A 16,103-nucleotide genomic window follows, 5' to 3' on the forward strand; every position below is an offset into this window, starting at 1 on the left:
TGTAGGCATTTATTCTATCTATTCTATTGTAACCTGTCAGTGTGATTTTACTGTACACCGCAATGAATTACCGGCTTTTCTCTCTAACACCGCTGCGTATTTCTCGCAAGTCACACACTGCTGGTCCTTGTGTAATCCGTATTTTTCTCGCCCCCATAGACTTTCATTGGCGTTTTTTTTTGCGCAATACGGTGACAAACGCAGCATGCTGCAATTTTCTACGGCCGTAGAAGACCGTATAATACGGATCAGTAAAATACGGCAGATAGGAGCTGGGCCATAGAGAATCAATGTACCGTGTGCAATCCGTATTTTCTGCACCTCTCATACGTCTGTAAAACTCGCTAGTGTGACGCTGGCCTAAGAAAGAGTGAAGGACCCCCGGAGAAGGAGAGAGAGGGAGGTGAAGGACCCCAGAGAGGGAGAGAGAGGGAGGTGAAGGACCCCAGGGAGGGAGAGAGAGAGAGGTGAAGGACCCCGGAGAGGGAGAGAGAGGGAGGTGAAGGACCCTGGAGAGGGAGGTGAAGGACCCCCGGAGAGAGAGGGAAGTGAAGGACCCTGGAGAGGGAGAGAGGGAGGTGAAGGACGAGAGAGAGGGAGGTGAAGGACCTTCAGAGAGGGAGAGAGAGGGAGGTGAAGGACCCTGGAGAGGGTGAGAGAGGGAGAGGAAGGACCCTGGAGAGGGAGAGAGGGGGAGGTGAAGGACCCTGGAGAGGGAGAGAGAGGGAGGTGAAGGACCCTGGAGAGGGAGAGAGAGGGAGGTGAAGGACCCTGGAGAGGGAGGTGAAGGACCCCCGGAGAGAGATGGAAGTGAAGGACCCTGGAGAGGGAGAGAGGGAGGGGAAGGACCCTGGAGAGGGAGAGAGGGAGGGGAAGGACCCTGGAGAGGGAGGTGAAGGACCCCCAGAGAGGGAGAGAGAGGGAGGTGAAGGACGAGAGAGGGGGAGGTGAAGGACCCTGGAGAGGGAGAGAGAGGGAGGTGAAGGACCCTGGAGAGGGAGAGAGAGGGAGGTGAAGGACCCCCGGAGAGGGGGAGAGAGGGCGGGGAAGGACCCCCGGAGAGGGAGGTGAAGGACCCCCGGAGAGGGAGGTGAAGGACCCCCGGAGAGGGAGGTGAAGGACCCCCGGAGAGGGAGGTGAAGGACCCCCGGAGAGGGAGGTGAAGGACCCCCGGAGAGGGAGGTGAAGGACCCCCGGAGAGGGAGGTGAAGGACCCCCGGAGAGGGAGGTGAAGGACCCCCAGAGAGGGAGGTGAAGGACCCCCAGAGAGGGAGAGAGAGGGAGGTGAAGGACCCTGGAGAGGGAGGTGAAGGACCCTGGGGAGGGGGAAATGGAGGACCCCGGGGGGAGGGAAGGACCCCGCGAAGAGAGAGGGAGAGAGGGAAGGACCCCGCGAAGAGGGAGAGAGGGAAGGACCCCGCGAAGAGAGAGGGAGAGAGGGAAGGATCCGGGGGGGGGGGATTTTTTGTACCTATTACACGCTGCCCTGCAGGCATAACACAGTGTCCGTTTTATACGCCGTGCCCCTTTAATACGACGAATATGAGAAAAAATATACAACACACAAGAAGGAGTGACAGGAGTCGGCTTCAGTATCAGGTCAAAGTTTATTCATAGAGCAGCCATGAACCAGACAGGATGTAAACTCGGCACAGAACCCTGCTCATCGGACAGCTTACAATCCATAATGTCTGGGCCCCACAGGAACATTTCCTTTCTTATTACTTCCAGGTTTAACACTTCACATGACATTTTTGTTTCACCCTCAGCCTGGATGGGCACGGACCCCTATAGTGGTAACATTGAGAATCAGAGCCACCGTCGGGGAGTGCAGCGTGGAGGCACCGATAGGTAGTATCATGTATAACATCAGGCACAAAGAATCATGGAGATCAAGATGCTCAGCGCTGGGTGGATGGAAGCTCCTGGACACATTCACAGGCTGACCAGTCACACACACACAGTCCTGGCAGCCGGGAGACCACCGGCCACAGACCAAGCTCATCGGATGCATTAGGACTTGCATTGGCGGCTGTGAATAACCTAATTTGATCACATGGCTAAAAAAAAAAATAGACCTACACATCACTAATTCTACGCATGGTGTAATACTAGCACCATTGAAAGGCAGCAGGCTCCAACCTGAACATCCAAAGGTCTTCAGTCTACAGGTTGGGGTCCGATCAGTCAGCAGATATTACAACCCAGCCCCATTTACCTGAATGGAGATCAGCTGCAATACCAGATATGGACAGGTGTGGCGCTGTTTCTGGAATAATGCATCTTTTTACTGGACGCTTCCCTTCTTTCCTCTGACAATACCCATATCAGACACTTGCGGGGTCTCTTGCCATGAGGCAACGCCAGCCGCGTAGCATAGCACACACGAAAACTTACTGCTCGATCAAAAGCATCTCAGACGGGGATAAAAACAAAGCAAAACATCGCCTTAAAGTAGTTCCCGAGCTGGACTTATCACAACTGAACATTCTGCAGCCTTCTACTTGCTGACTGTCTCCAAAAAATAATAAAAGAGAGGTTTTAGATTGTAGTCGTAAGAAGAACTGGATCAAGCAGGTCCCTCCGGCCCGATCACTAGTGTGTCAGGAATACGTCCGCGGACAGAAGGAGCGCAAGAAAAACTTTTAGAAGAAAAACTTTTGAAACTTTTTATAATAATTTTAGAACAAATCTTTTTGAATGTGAGTGATGTGACGGGCCAACGCGTGAGGTCGTGTTCTACATGTGCGTCACTATACAAATGCGCTTCATTGTCACGGAGCATGATGACATCATTTGAGCTCCCACAGACCCCATGACATCATCGGCCGCCGGGTGACATAAGAGCAGCAGGGGCTCCAAGCCAAGCTAGCACTCTAACCTGTCAAGTAATGGAAGCCATGTATGAACTTGCTCTCAGCCCTGGCCTGTTCACACCGACGTCACATTTCCGGTTTTTTTTTTTTTGTTGTTCTGTTTTTTACAGGATCCATGGTGCATATTTCAGATCTGTGTTGCAAAGGATCCTATTGGAACTTCCTGAAGCCCATTGACTTATCTGTAACTCTTTGCCACCCAAGGGGGCAACAAAATCATGGCGCTGGTGTGAACAGAGCCCTAAATACTTTGTAGTGGAGCTGCCAAACTGCGCTCATTACGCTATGAGTGTATTCACACCAAGCTTTTTTTTGCAGAGTTTTCAGAGCACAAACTCACTCTCTCCAACCGAAACTTGTGGTTTTTGCAAGAAAAAAAAACCCTCAGTGTGAACACACAATTAGAGCATTTAACCCTGCAGAGAAGAAAGCGGGCCAGGAACAGACGGCAACACGATGCGGACTCTTTGGAAAAAATTGCAAAGCACAGGTGTGAATTTTTTTGTATCACACCGGAAAACAAACTTCCAGGCCCATTAGTAATGTAAACCCGACAACCTAAGGGCCAACATGCAACTGTCCACCCACTGCCATTGTGTCATTTCCAATGTGATGTCTGACATGAGACGATTAGGGAAAACTAAAAGAAGGGGTGATAAAAGCTAAAGGGGTTAAGTGTTACTGCAACAAGAAGTAGACGGGAAAATGAAGACTATAGGATGACGGGCGGCAGGTATCACATGGAAAGCAGATCTCCGCTCGGTGTCCGGGCAAGGCCTCCCTGCCTCCAGACCAGGGCAAGGCCTCCCTGCCACCAGACGAGGGCAAGACCTCCCTGCCACCAGACCAGGGCAAGACCTCCCTGCCACCAGACCAGGGCAAGACCTCCCTGCCACCAGACCAGAGCAAGGCCTCCCTGTCCCCAGACCAGGGCAAGGCCTCCCTGCCACCAGACGAGGGCAAGACCTCCCTGCCACCAGACCAGGGCAAGGCCTCCCTGTCCCCAGACCAGGGCAAGGCCTCCCGGCCCCCAGACCAGAGCAAGACCTTCCTGCCCCCAGACCAGAGCAAGATCTCCCTGCCCCCAGACCAGGGCAAGACCTCCCTGCCCCCAGACCACGGCAAGACCTCCCTGCCCCCAGACCAGGGCAAGACCTCCCTGCCACCAGACCAGAGCAAGGCCTCCCTGTCCCCAGACCAGGGCAAGGCCTCCCTGCCACCAGACGAGGGCAAGACCTCCCTGCCACCAGACGAGGGCAAGACCTCCCTGCCACCAGACGAGGGCAAGACCTCCCTGCCACCAGACGAGGGCAAGGCCTCCCTGCCCCCAGACCAGGGCAAGACCTCCCTGCCACCAGACCAGGGCAAGGCCTCCCTGCCCCCAGACCAGAGCAAGACCTTCCTGCCCCCAGACCAGAGCAAGATCTCCCTGCCCCCAGACCAGGGCAAGACCTCCCTGCCCCCAGACCAGGGCAAGATCTCCCTGCCCCCAGACCAGGGCAAGACCTCCCTGCCCCCAGACCAGGGCAAGACCTCCCTGCCCCCAGACCAGGGCAAGACCTCCCTGTCCCCAGACCAGGGCAAGGCCTCCCTGCCCCCAGACCAGGGCAAGACCTCCCTGCCACCAGACCAGGGCAAGGCCTCCCTGCCACCAGACCAGGGCAAGACCTCCCTGCCACCAGACCAGAGCAAGGCTTCCCTGTCCCCAGACCAGGGCAAGGCCTCCCTGCCACCAGACGAGGGCAAGACCTCCCCTGCCACCAGACGAGGGCAAGACCTCCCTGCCACCAGACCAGAGCAATGCCTCCCTGCCCCCAGACCAGAGCAAGACCTCCCTGCCCCCAGACCAGGGCAAGGCCTCCCTGCCCCCAGACCAGAGCAAGGCCTCCCTGCCCCCAGACCAGAGCAAGACCTCCCTGTCCCCAGACCAGAGCAAGAGCTCCCTGTCCCCAGACCAGGGCAAGGCCTCCCTGCCACCAGACCAGGGCAAGGCCTCCCTGCCACCAGACCAGGGCAAGGCCTCCCTGCCACCAGACCAGGGCAAGGCCTCCCTGCCACCAGACCAGGGCAAGGCCTCCCTGCCCCCAGACCAGAGCAAGACCTCCCTGCCCCCAGACCAGGGCAAGGCCTCCCGGCCCCCAGACCAGGGCAAGGCCTCCCTGCCACCAGACCAGGGCAAGGCCTCCCTGCCCCCAGACCAGAGCAAGGCCTCCCTGCCACCAGGCCAGGGCAAGACCTCCCTGCCCCCAGACCAGAGCAAGACCTCCCTGTCCCCAGACCAGGGCAAGGCCTCCCGGCCCCCAGACCAGGGCAAGGCCTCCCGGCCCCCAGACCAGGGCAAGGCCTCCCTGCCCCCAGACCAGGGCAAGGCCTCCCTGCCACCAGGCCAGGGCAAGGCCTCGTACTGATGGCCCTAATGCATTGACTGCACTTTACCATCTGTATTTCGGCTGCAAGTCCTGGTCTGACCGTTGGTTACACAACCTGAATTACCAGCATCACCGGATCCACAACAGATTTCAGTAGATTCACGATCATCCCCAGGATCTGCGTCTGTAACACAGACACTAAAGTACAACGTGCATTACAGAGTCTGAATGAGGCCTAGATGTTCTGGGGTCGGGGATAGTGTTTTCAGTCTATTAGTGATTTTTGACTAGTGGTATTATATTGTTCTTAACACTTGCAAAAAATAAAAAGTCAGTGCAATTACTAAAAGGCCACCTAGAATAAGTCATAATATGGGGATTGTGTGATTATTTTAGTCTATGGGATTATCGGGTAGTACGTAGCCAAGGTTAATACTGAAGGTGGGAGAGGTAGTAGGTCTTGGGGATGTGGACGGAGACCCCCACAGATTAGAGACAGATATCTCTCTCCGAGGGTCCACAAACAGAAACACACAAAATTATCCGGAGCAGGAACCTCCACACACCCAACACTGCTACGGCTGATCAACCAGTTTAGGGTGCACAAGACATAGCACAAACCTCCCTGTCTAATACACGTTGCCAGCACCAGTCCTTCCAAGATAGCAGCTCACACCGACGTCTCCCGTCCGGATTTGAGGTTGGGAGCGGAGTACTGACGCCTCATGCGAGGCGGGGTGACAAACTGGTTGTAATGGTGGGGTCGCTCAGCCTGTCTGTTGTAAGAGTTGTTGCTGCTGTTATTGCTGTTGCCCTGGTACAGACCCCAGTTTTGTGGCTGGTTTGGATTTTCGGGATGGTAGAAGTTTGGCGAGTCGGTCGGCTGAGAGTCACAGGACTGTAGGGACTCTGAGGAGCCCGATGCTTGGCGGCTCAGTCCTTTCTGATACCCATTGAGAGAATTGCTTCTCCAGCGACCGGGCGTATTGTCTTGGTTATCCTGCTGCCCCCGATACTGGTTTAAGTGCTGGTTCCGCATTTGGCTATAGGGGCTCCAGATTTGCCTTTCTGGATCCACCTCCTCCTGTTCCTGGATTTGGGCATCTTTTGGGATTTTGACCTCTATGACCTTCTTGTCGGTGATGATAATGTGCGTGCCTGGACTCCAGGAACTTCGGTGGCTGGGATTGCTTTTGAAAGGGAAGCGAGGTTTGCGGTTCTCCGGCGGGATGAACCGGTGGGGAGCGTTATTCCTCCGCAGCTGCTTGGCGATTTCCTGCTGTTGGAGGTTCTTAAACTTGACTTGTTCCTGTCTCATCCAGGTGGACCGTCCTCTGCAGAACAAGGCGTCATTGTCTAATAGCTGGTTTACCCTTTCGTCTTTTTCAGGGTCCGCCGAGGACGTTTGACTTGTTTCACTTGCGTTTCCTTTAACACGTTCGTTACTGGACTCTCGAGTCTTCCGTTCTGCTTGTGGACCCATCAGAGGTAACACCTTCTCCATCTTCAACATTTTGTTTCTGAGGGCTTTTATCTCCTCGTCCTTCATGTTGTTCTGATTCTTGACCTCCTGCAATATGTCTTCCAGTTTATCTACATGAACCTTAAGATCATCCACATCGGTTGGTCCCTTCGCTACTGGCACCACATCCTCAATCCTTTCATCCCCCACACCTACGGTATCCCACACATCCCGAGCTACTGCCCGCCAGGAGTCCCGCTCGTTGGGATCCTTCTTTCCATACATGGCACACAGCTCCTTCATTTTAACTATGGCGAGAGCCTCGATCTCCTGCCGGCTGTGCTGGAAGTCGTTCAGAGCCACCTCGTAGCAGATCTCCTTCACGGCTTGGATCTTCAGATCGGAGATGGTCACCCACTTGGAGTCTTTGCTCAGCCGACGTCTCTGCGGGATATGGTACATCTTGTTGGTCTCGCGTTTCTTGCCGCTGCTGGGGAGGCCGCATTTCTTAACGATGCTTTGCACTTTGCTGGGAGGAAGCTTCTCCCGTAAAGAGGTGATTAAACGCCAGCTCTCTTCACACGATCGCTTCTCGGAGTCGTCCCCACTATCTGAGTCCGCATCCTTGAGAAAGAAAAAAAATCAAAATGGCCCCAAAAGAAACTAAAAAAAAAAAAATGGAAACACAAAAATAAAATAAAGACAAACATGAAACGTAAAAAGGAAAAACGAAGGGGATGTGAAAACTGAAGTGAAGGAGTGACTTAAATTATATATATAAAAAAAGTGAATAATATTTAGTCCTCACCTAGAAACGTGTGAAAGGTTTGAAGAGAAGACAGGCAGCAGCCTTCATTAAGAGAGCAGATTAGAGGTGGAGGAGAAACAAGCCCATGCCCACGACACACAGGCCGAATCCTGCATCTCCGCACAGCAAACCCACCACTCCAAGATGCAAGAAGGACAGGTCAGCCAAGAAGAAGGTTAGTAGAGACAGACGGCAGACGCGGGGGCTCAGCTCGGCCGCCGTACAGACACGAGTGTGTGTGCGAGGAGCAGCGCTACTATCATCCGATGGCGTCAATTAATTGGCGGCTTTAATCTACATATTCGGGGTCGTTTGCACACACAGATTTACACATTCATCCCGGTATCCGCCCCAAATACGGGCCAGCCCGCCGATCATGCTGTACGGGGTTGTCTCGTGTACCCCAATACTTTATTTTGTTTCTAGCCTCGGAGCAATAGATCAATAAATAACAACAGATCCATAATAAAAATGTCCTATATCCCTTTAATTATAAAAGTAATCTTCGTTCCTGCTGTATATAATGACGCTGCCTTGTTATAATCTGTCCTACAATGTTAATAGGACGGTGCCTGTGAGCGCGTGACGTCGGACCCTCGGAGACCCCATCACGGTATATCTTCAGGTCACAGCAGCACAGCTCCCTACTGCACGTGCTCACTGGCACTGGACCTATTAAAGGGGTTGTCCACTACTTTATAATGATAGACTACCCTAGGGATAGGTTATCAATGTCAGATCACCGGGAGGCCCCGCCAATCAGCTGCGACCAGCTGCAGAACTTCCCAGCACAGCGCCACCATCTGTATAAAGGCCACGGACGGGTAGTGCGCATCCGCCCCTGACTACAATGAATGGGAGCGGATCCGCAGTAACTCGCTGTGGCCCTTATACGGGTGATTGAGCCGCGCTGTGCAGCTCTGCGACTGATCACCTCCGACCAGATGATTGGTGGCAGTGACGGGTGTCGTACCCCCGGCGATCTCATATTGATGACCAATCCAGAAGAAACGCCATCACAATAAAGTAGCTGACAACCCCTTTAACATTCTAGTGCACCCTAGACAAAATAAGTGTGACTTGCTAATTAAAAGTATTTAAAGATTTATTTATAATGATATTTTCTTTTTTTTTCTATTTCCAACCCCCCCCCCCCCCTTGCCCCCCTCACATCAAACCATCCTGACAGCATATTCTGAGCACATGAAGATCGCACATTTAGTGTCCTCATCGCTTCCTCCGCTCTGCAGAAAATGAAGCTTAATCAAACATGTTAATTAGGCTGCTGGGTGCACTGTGGGCGTGGCCTGAAGGCTTAATGAACAGTTCTGCATGTCCCCGCCTCCCTCACTGGTGAGTGACAGTGCTGGCTTTATTGGAGAGAGTGGTGTATGCTGCCGAGAAGGCTCAAGTCAGACAGCGCTGTCAATGACCAGAGAGGGAGGCAGAACGGTGCGCGGAGCCTCGAGGCTCAGTTTCTGCACAACGGTGCGCGGAGCCTCGAGGCTCAGTTTCTGCACAACGGTGCGCGGAGCCTCGAGGCTCAGTTTCTGCACAACGGTGCGCGGAGCCTCGAGGATCAGTTTCTGCACAGCGGTGCACGGAGCCTCGAGGATCAGTTTCTGCACAACGGTGCGCGGAGCCTCGAGGATCAGTTTCTGCACAACGGTGCGCGGAGCCTCGAGGCTCAGTTTCTGCACAGCGGTGCACGGAGCCTCGAGGATCAGTTTCTGCACAACGGTGCGCGGAGCCTCGAGGATCAGTTTCTGCACAGCGGTGCACGGAGCCTCGAGGCTCAGTTTCTGCACAGCGGTGCACGGAGCCTCGAGGATCAGTTTCTGCACAACGGTGCGCGGAGCCTCGAGGATCAGTTTCTGCACAGCGGTGCACGGAGCCTCGAGGATCAGTTTCTGCACAGCGGTGCACGGAGCCTCGAGGATCAGTTTCTGCACAGCGGTGCACGGAGCCTCGAGGATCAGTTTCTGCACAGCGGTGCACGGAGCCTCGAGGATCAGTTTCTGCACAGCGGTGCACGGAGCCTCGAGGATCAGTTTCTGCACAGCGGTGCACGGAGCCTCGAGGATCAGTTTCTGCACAGCGGTGCACGGAGCCTCGAGGATCAGTTTCTGCACAACGGTGCGCAGAGCCTCGAGCATCAGTTTGTGTAGAGCGGTGCGCGGAGCCTCGAGGATCAGTTACTGCACAACGGTGCGCGGAGCCTCGAGCATCAGTTTCTGCACAATGGTGCGCGGAGCCTCGAGGATCAGTTTCTGCACAACGGTGCGCGGAGCCTCGAGCATCAGTTTGTGTAGAACGGTGCGCGGAGCCTCGAGCATCAGTTTGTGTAGAACGGTGCGCGGAGCCTCGAGGATCAGTTACTGCACAACGGTGCGCGGAGCCTCGAGCATCAGTTTCTGCACAACGGTGCGCGGAGCCTCGAGGATCAGTTTCTGCACAACGGTGCGCGGAGCCTCGAGGATCAGTTTCTGCACAACGGTGCGTGGAGCCTCGAGGATCAGTTTCTGCACAGCGGTGCGCGGAGCCTCGAGGATCAGTTTGTGTAGAACGATGCGCGGAGCCTCGAGCATCAGTTTGTGTAGAACGGTGCGCGGAGCCTCGAGGATCAGTTTCTGCACAACGGTGCGTGGAGCCTCGAGGATCAGTTTCTGCACAACGGTGCGCGGAGCCTCGAGGATCAGTTTCTGCACAACGGTGCGTGGAGCCTCGAGGATCAGTTTCTGCACAGCGGTGCGCGGAGCCTCGAGGATCAGTTTGTGTAGAACGATGCGCGGAGCCTCGAGCATCAGTTTGTGTAGAACGGTGCGCGGAGCCTCGAGGATCAGTTTCTGCACAACGGTGCGCGGAGCCTCGAGGATCAGTTTCTGCACAACGGTGCGCGGAGCCTCGAGGATCAGTTTCTGCACAACGGTGCGCGGAGCCTCGAGGATCAGTTTCTGCACAACGGTGCGCGGAGCCTCGAGGATCAGTTTCTGCACAACGGTGCGCGGAGCCTCGAGGATCAGTTTGTGTAGAACGGTGTGCGGAGCCGCAAAGTTCAGTTTCTGCACAATGGTGTGCGGAGCCGCAAAGCTCAGTTTCTGCACAACAGTGCGCGGAGCCTCGAGGTTCAGTTTTGGCAGAACAGAGGCAGCGATTAGATCACTAAAGATGTGATTATTATAGGTATTACACCGCCTACAAGACATTCCCTTTTCAAGATGCAAAAGAAGAGGAGTTTACGGTTTGAGCCATTGTCCTTGCAAATGGAGGCTCGTGCACAGAAAGAAAACTACATGGATGCTCACTTATTATGTCAGAGGGTCGCAGCAGCAGGGTTCCCCCATGATTACCTATATGCCAATGGTGAGGGGCTGACCGCAGTAGGCTTATAACATTACCATTATATAGGAATATATCAGGAATAACAGACTCTATAGATACTCAAACACTGCAAATCTATCGTATAGGAATACACATATTTAATGCAAACAGGAATAAAATGTATAAAACTACTGAGAGATAAACCCGCACGGCAGCTGATGTTATGGTCAGGGTAACGGTCGGGGTTGTACTCAGTGCATCATTTCTGCATCTGTTATATGACACAGCACTGGTGCCCTATGGATCCCATCCACTTTAATGTGGTCCGTCAGGTTACTGTCATTAAACCGGGGCAGTACATTGCCCTTGCCTTCCAGCATTAACAACGTAACCTGTGACGGCTGCTCCTGACGGGACCCCACCTGTCTGGGAAGTTTCCGATGCTGCAGAAGACACATGGTGATCGACCATACTAGATTATTCTTATCTACTGCACAGCAGACAGGATTTCCCACACAGGGCCCATCCATCACCGATCCACAGCATCCCAAGTGCAGATGTCCTGCTCCTCCTCCGTTCTCCGGTTGGAACTGAATGAAGCAGCAAGGTCTCACATCACTCCGGACGCTTCAATCATGGTCTATGGGACGCATATGCTCCATTCAGGTCTATGGGACGCATATGCTCCATTTATGGTTTATGGGACGTCTATGCTCCATTCAGGTCTATGGGACGTGTATGCTCCATTTATGGTCTATGGGACATGTATGCTCCATTTATGGTCTATGGGACGCGTATGCTCCACTCAATTCAGGTCTATGGGACATGTATGCTCCATTTATGGTCTATGGGGCGTGTATGCTCCATTCAGGTCTATGGGACGTGTATGCTCCATTCAGGTCTATGGGACGTGTATGCTCCATTCAGGTCTATGGGACGTCTATGCTCCATTCAGGTCTATGGGACGTCTATGCTCCATTTATGGTCTATGGGACATGTATGCTCCATTTATGGTCTATGGGACGCGTATGCTCCACTCAATTCAGGTCTATGGGACATGTATGCTCCATTTATGGTCTATGGGGCGTGTATGCTCCATTCAGGTCTATGGGACGTGTATGCTCCATTCAGGTCTATGGGACGTGTATGCTCCATTCAGGTCTATGGGACGCGTATGCTCCATTCAGGTCTATGGGACGCGTATGCTCCATTCAGGTCTATGGGACGCGTATGCTCCATTCAGGTCTATGGGACGTCTATGCTCCATTCAGGTCTATGGGACGTCTATGCTCCATTCAGGTCTATGGGACGCGTATGCTCCATTCAGGTCTATGGGACGCGTATGCTCCATTCAGGTCTATGGGACATGTATGCTCCATTTATGGTCCATGGGACGCGTATGCTCCATTCAGGTCTATGGGACGTCTATGCTCCATTCAGGTCTATGGGACGTCTATGCTCCATTCAGGTCTATGGGACGTCTATGCTCCATTCAGGTCTATGGGACGCCTATGCTCCATTCAGGTCTATGGGACGTCTATGCTCCATTCAGGTCTATGGGACGTCTATGCTCCATTCAGGTCTATGGGACGTCTATGCTCCATTCAGGTCTATGGGACGTCTATGCTCCATTCAGGTCTATGGGACGTCTATGCTCCATTCAGGTCTATGGGACGTCTATGCTCCATTCAGGTCTATGGGACGTGTATGCTCCATTCAGGTCTATGGGACGTGTATGCTCCATTCAGGTCTATGGGACGTCTATGCTCCATTCAGGTCTATGGGACGTCTATGCTCCATTCAGGTCTATGGGACGTCTATGCTCCATTCAGGTCTATGGGACGCCTATGCTCCATTCAGGTCTATGGGACGTCTATGCTCCATTCAGGTCTATGGGACGTCTATGCTCCATTCAGGTCTATGGGACGTCTATGCTCCATTCAGGTCTATGGGACGTGTATGCTCCATTCAGGTCTATGGGACGTGTATGCTCCATTCAGGTCTATGGGACGTGTATGCTCCATTCAGGTCTATGGGACGTGTATGCTCCATTCAGGTCTATGGGACGCGTATGCTCCATTTAGGTCTATGGGACGTGTATGCTCCATTTATGGTCTATGGGACGTGTATGCTCCATTCAGGTCTATGGGACATGTATGCTCCATTTATGGTCTATGGGACGCGTATGCTCCATTCAGGTCTATGGGACGTGTATGCTCCATTCAGGTCTATGGGACGTGTATGCTCCATTCAGGTCTATGGGACGTCTATGCTCCATTCAGGTCTATGGGACGCGTATGCTCCATTCAGGTCTATGGGACGCGTATGCTCCATTCAGGTCTATAGGACATGTATGCTCCATTCAGGTCTATGGGACGTGTACGCAGCTGTCTCGCTCAGTCCCATAGACACTGAATGGACTATGTGGCTACATTCAATCCCAAACCCAGTGCAGGATCAGGGCAATTGGGACCCAGTGATCAATTACTAGAGGTCACATATCTCCAACCTATGTCTCTCACTATATCGGCAGCGTCCACTACATTTTTACGTGACTTTAAAAATCAATGTATTCATTACTTCCATTTCATTACTTTACAATATACGGTATATATGTATAATACAGTTGGACATTTGGTAATGGGGGCAGTGTATTTTGGCACCATCGCACTCCGAACCCCTTCCTATGGGTCAGGATCAGCAGGACGATTATTATTGTGCTATGATCAGACATAATATACTTGGACATGTCGGCTATCCGCTGCGGGCTACCACAGGGCAGGATCAGCTCAATGGAAGGACACAGATCAACAACGTTACGGGAACTTACTAGGCCCGATACGTCTAGTGGCGAGGGAAGATCACAAAAAGGAGGCCCTCAATGGAAAATTGGTACTATATGACGACAAAGGGTGGATATTCTGATGGCCGCACAGCAGAAAGTTGCAAATGGATAAAATCCTTCACCCAACATCATAGCAGCCTCCAGAGAAGGTTGTACCATAATCTCGGCTAAATAAACTTTTTCCAACCGCAACTCCCTGCATTGTCGCATCTGATGAATCACATGGTCTGTATATAGGAAGGAGAGGCATTTACATGGCAACGGTCCATAGTGTTAGTGCCCTGCTCTATTCGGCGGCATGTACGGTACGACTGACCATCGCGTCCGTGGTGTAGGAGATAAGACGGCATGCAGCGACAGGAGAGAACGCATGCACAGTACTGGGCCTCACTACGGAGGACGGATTAATATATCCAGGACATAAAATAATTAGCGCAGCCCAGTGACACAGCTCTTGGGACGTACGGTACCCCGGACCCACCGGCAGAAGACATAGCCATTTTGCAGGTAGCAGATCTAGGCCATAAATTGGATCTGATGCTGCCGAGTAGGTGGCAAGTACAAGTTAATGGCAAAGGTCAATAGAAAGCGAACAACGCAGTAAGGTTTACACTCCATGCATCCAATCCACTCCATAGAGTTTACCAAGCATCAGGATGTGAAAATAACCTCAATAAGTACAGATAAAAGACATGTAGGATTAAATGGGAAGGCACAAAAAGTTATCCAAAACAAATCCCCTAAGTAAAGGAGACCCCATTCGCCCTCGCTACCTACGGCGGGGGCGACACGGTCACAATTCAGCTCCAATATGTGAAGGTTACGATCATCTCTAATGTATCAGTAACATGACAGATCGCTCCGCTCAGTCCCTGTACAGGAGGGGTCCGTATACAATGAGGGGACCTGCATCTACTACTCCCAATAATGCAGTGCTCCCTCATTTGTAAGGGGCCACGTCACATAAAAAGGGTCCCAACTACCAGAAAAAAAAGAGGATTTTGCTAAAAGCAGAAGGCAGCCCCATAGACTTTCATGCGTCGTGGTAAGAGGAGATTTAGCATGCATCACAGAGAGCGGAGAAGACGCTGAATGTGCGGCAGGTTATTTGTCTATAAGTGTAAAAGTGGCTCCAGAAGAAGAGCAATACACAAGCTCAGACGTGCAGCCTGCACTGGTGTCGGGGAGGTGTGTGACAGCGGAGGAAAGTGTTGGGGTCTTACCAGTCTCTGCTGCTCCAGGAGCAGGTCCGCTTCCTCCTTCTCCTTCTTGTAGAGGATTTCCATCTCCTGGAGCCTGAAGGACAAGACAATCCAGATTAAAGCTGAACGCCATGGATGCACTCTGATGTAATCTGCAGCCAAGACACGGCAGCCATCGGACCAGAACCCAAAGCAAGACCGCGCCATCGCAATAAACGGGTCCCCTCAATGGCCGTCTGTGTGACATCCCATCCTCCTACCTTTTCTCCATCTCCTGCTTCATGTCTATTCCCTGCTTCTCCAGGAGCTCCCGCTGGGCAAAGGTCCAGTCCACCGGTTCTGAGGGGGTCTCTGCTGAAGGAGTCTTTTCTCGCTCTGCACGGGCCTGTTCAGGGTGGTTAAACCGGAAAACGTGGTTCTTGCCCATTATTATACGATTACCTGAGGGGATCAAACACCGAAAATACCATCAGCCATAACTAAGACCAACTGCAGTATCGGAGAGTGGCTACTACATGGTGTGTGGAGCTGAGGCGCTCTAACCAGTCCGGCTGCTAACAGCTGATCAGTTGGGGTGCCGAGGGTCCGAATACCACTAATCTGATAACCATACTAAGTCCTGCACACCCAACAAAGTGTACGGCTGGAGCGCACCGCTGTAAATCAGGAGCGCGACATTAGTAATCCTCACCAGAACGAAGCTGAACCGGAAGAACCACTCGTTTCCCGTTCACGTAGGTCTCCGACAGTTCACAGGGCTCCAGAGTCACAATAACTGGAAGAGAAAAAAAAAAAGACATAAAAACAACGTTCTTATTTATGTGATTGGTGCAAATACAAATGTATTGATGATCAGTAACACTTCCCAAACCAGACATGTATATTGATGTCTATGGGAGATAGAACAGCACGGACTGAAGAAAACCAGTGAAGAGGAAAGTGCTACATGTAACATCACTGAGAATGAATAATTAATAATGAACGGCTTCTGTTTGTTAATGGACGTCAATGCACAGACAGATGTTGGGATCCACAGCACAGGCTTTATTACAGACAGGACTAAAAAAGGAGATTTTTGTGTACTCACCGTAAAATCTCTTTCTCTTAGCCTCTAATTGGGGGACACAGGACCATGCCACGGGTAATCTTTTTCAGATTATGCATAGTGTCGCCTCCTAGTGGACAGCAGCATAACACCCATGGTCCTGTGTCCCCCAATG

The 16,103-nt window shown here is 52.4% G+C and overlaps 1 protein-coding gene across 8 annotated transcripts in view; it reads right to left on the reverse strand.

Moving 5' to 3' along the window:
• KIF1B (kinesin family member 1B) overlaps window positions 1-16,103 on the reverse strand; it is a 133,355-nt gene that overhangs the window by 32,085 nt on the left and 85,167 nt on the right. For 7 of the 8 annotated variants that reach the window (XM_069741699.1, XM_069741697.1, XM_069741693.1 and 4 more), the window contains 3 exons: window positions 15,575-15,658; window positions 15,144-15,324; window positions 14,905-14,977 (listed from right to left, as the gene is read on the reverse strand). In XM_069741699.1, coding sequence (XP_069597800.1) covers window positions 14,905-14,977; window positions 15,144-15,324; window positions 15,575-15,658 — 338 coding nt within the window. Of the gene's footprint in view, window positions 1-1,588; window positions 7,332-14,904; window positions 14,978-15,143; window positions 15,325-15,574; window positions 15,659-16,103 lie in introns of those variants that run through there. The other variant, XM_069741700.1, reaches the window with a different exon arrangement.

The sequence above is a fragment of the Ranitomeya imitator genome, chromosome 10 (genome assembly GCF_032444005.1).
Source record: "Ranitomeya imitator isolate aRanImi1 chromosome 10, aRanImi1.pri, whole genome shotgun sequence".
NCBI classification, from domain to species: domain Eukaryota; kingdom Metazoa; phylum Chordata; class Amphibia; order Anura; family Dendrobatidae; genus Ranitomeya; species Ranitomeya imitator.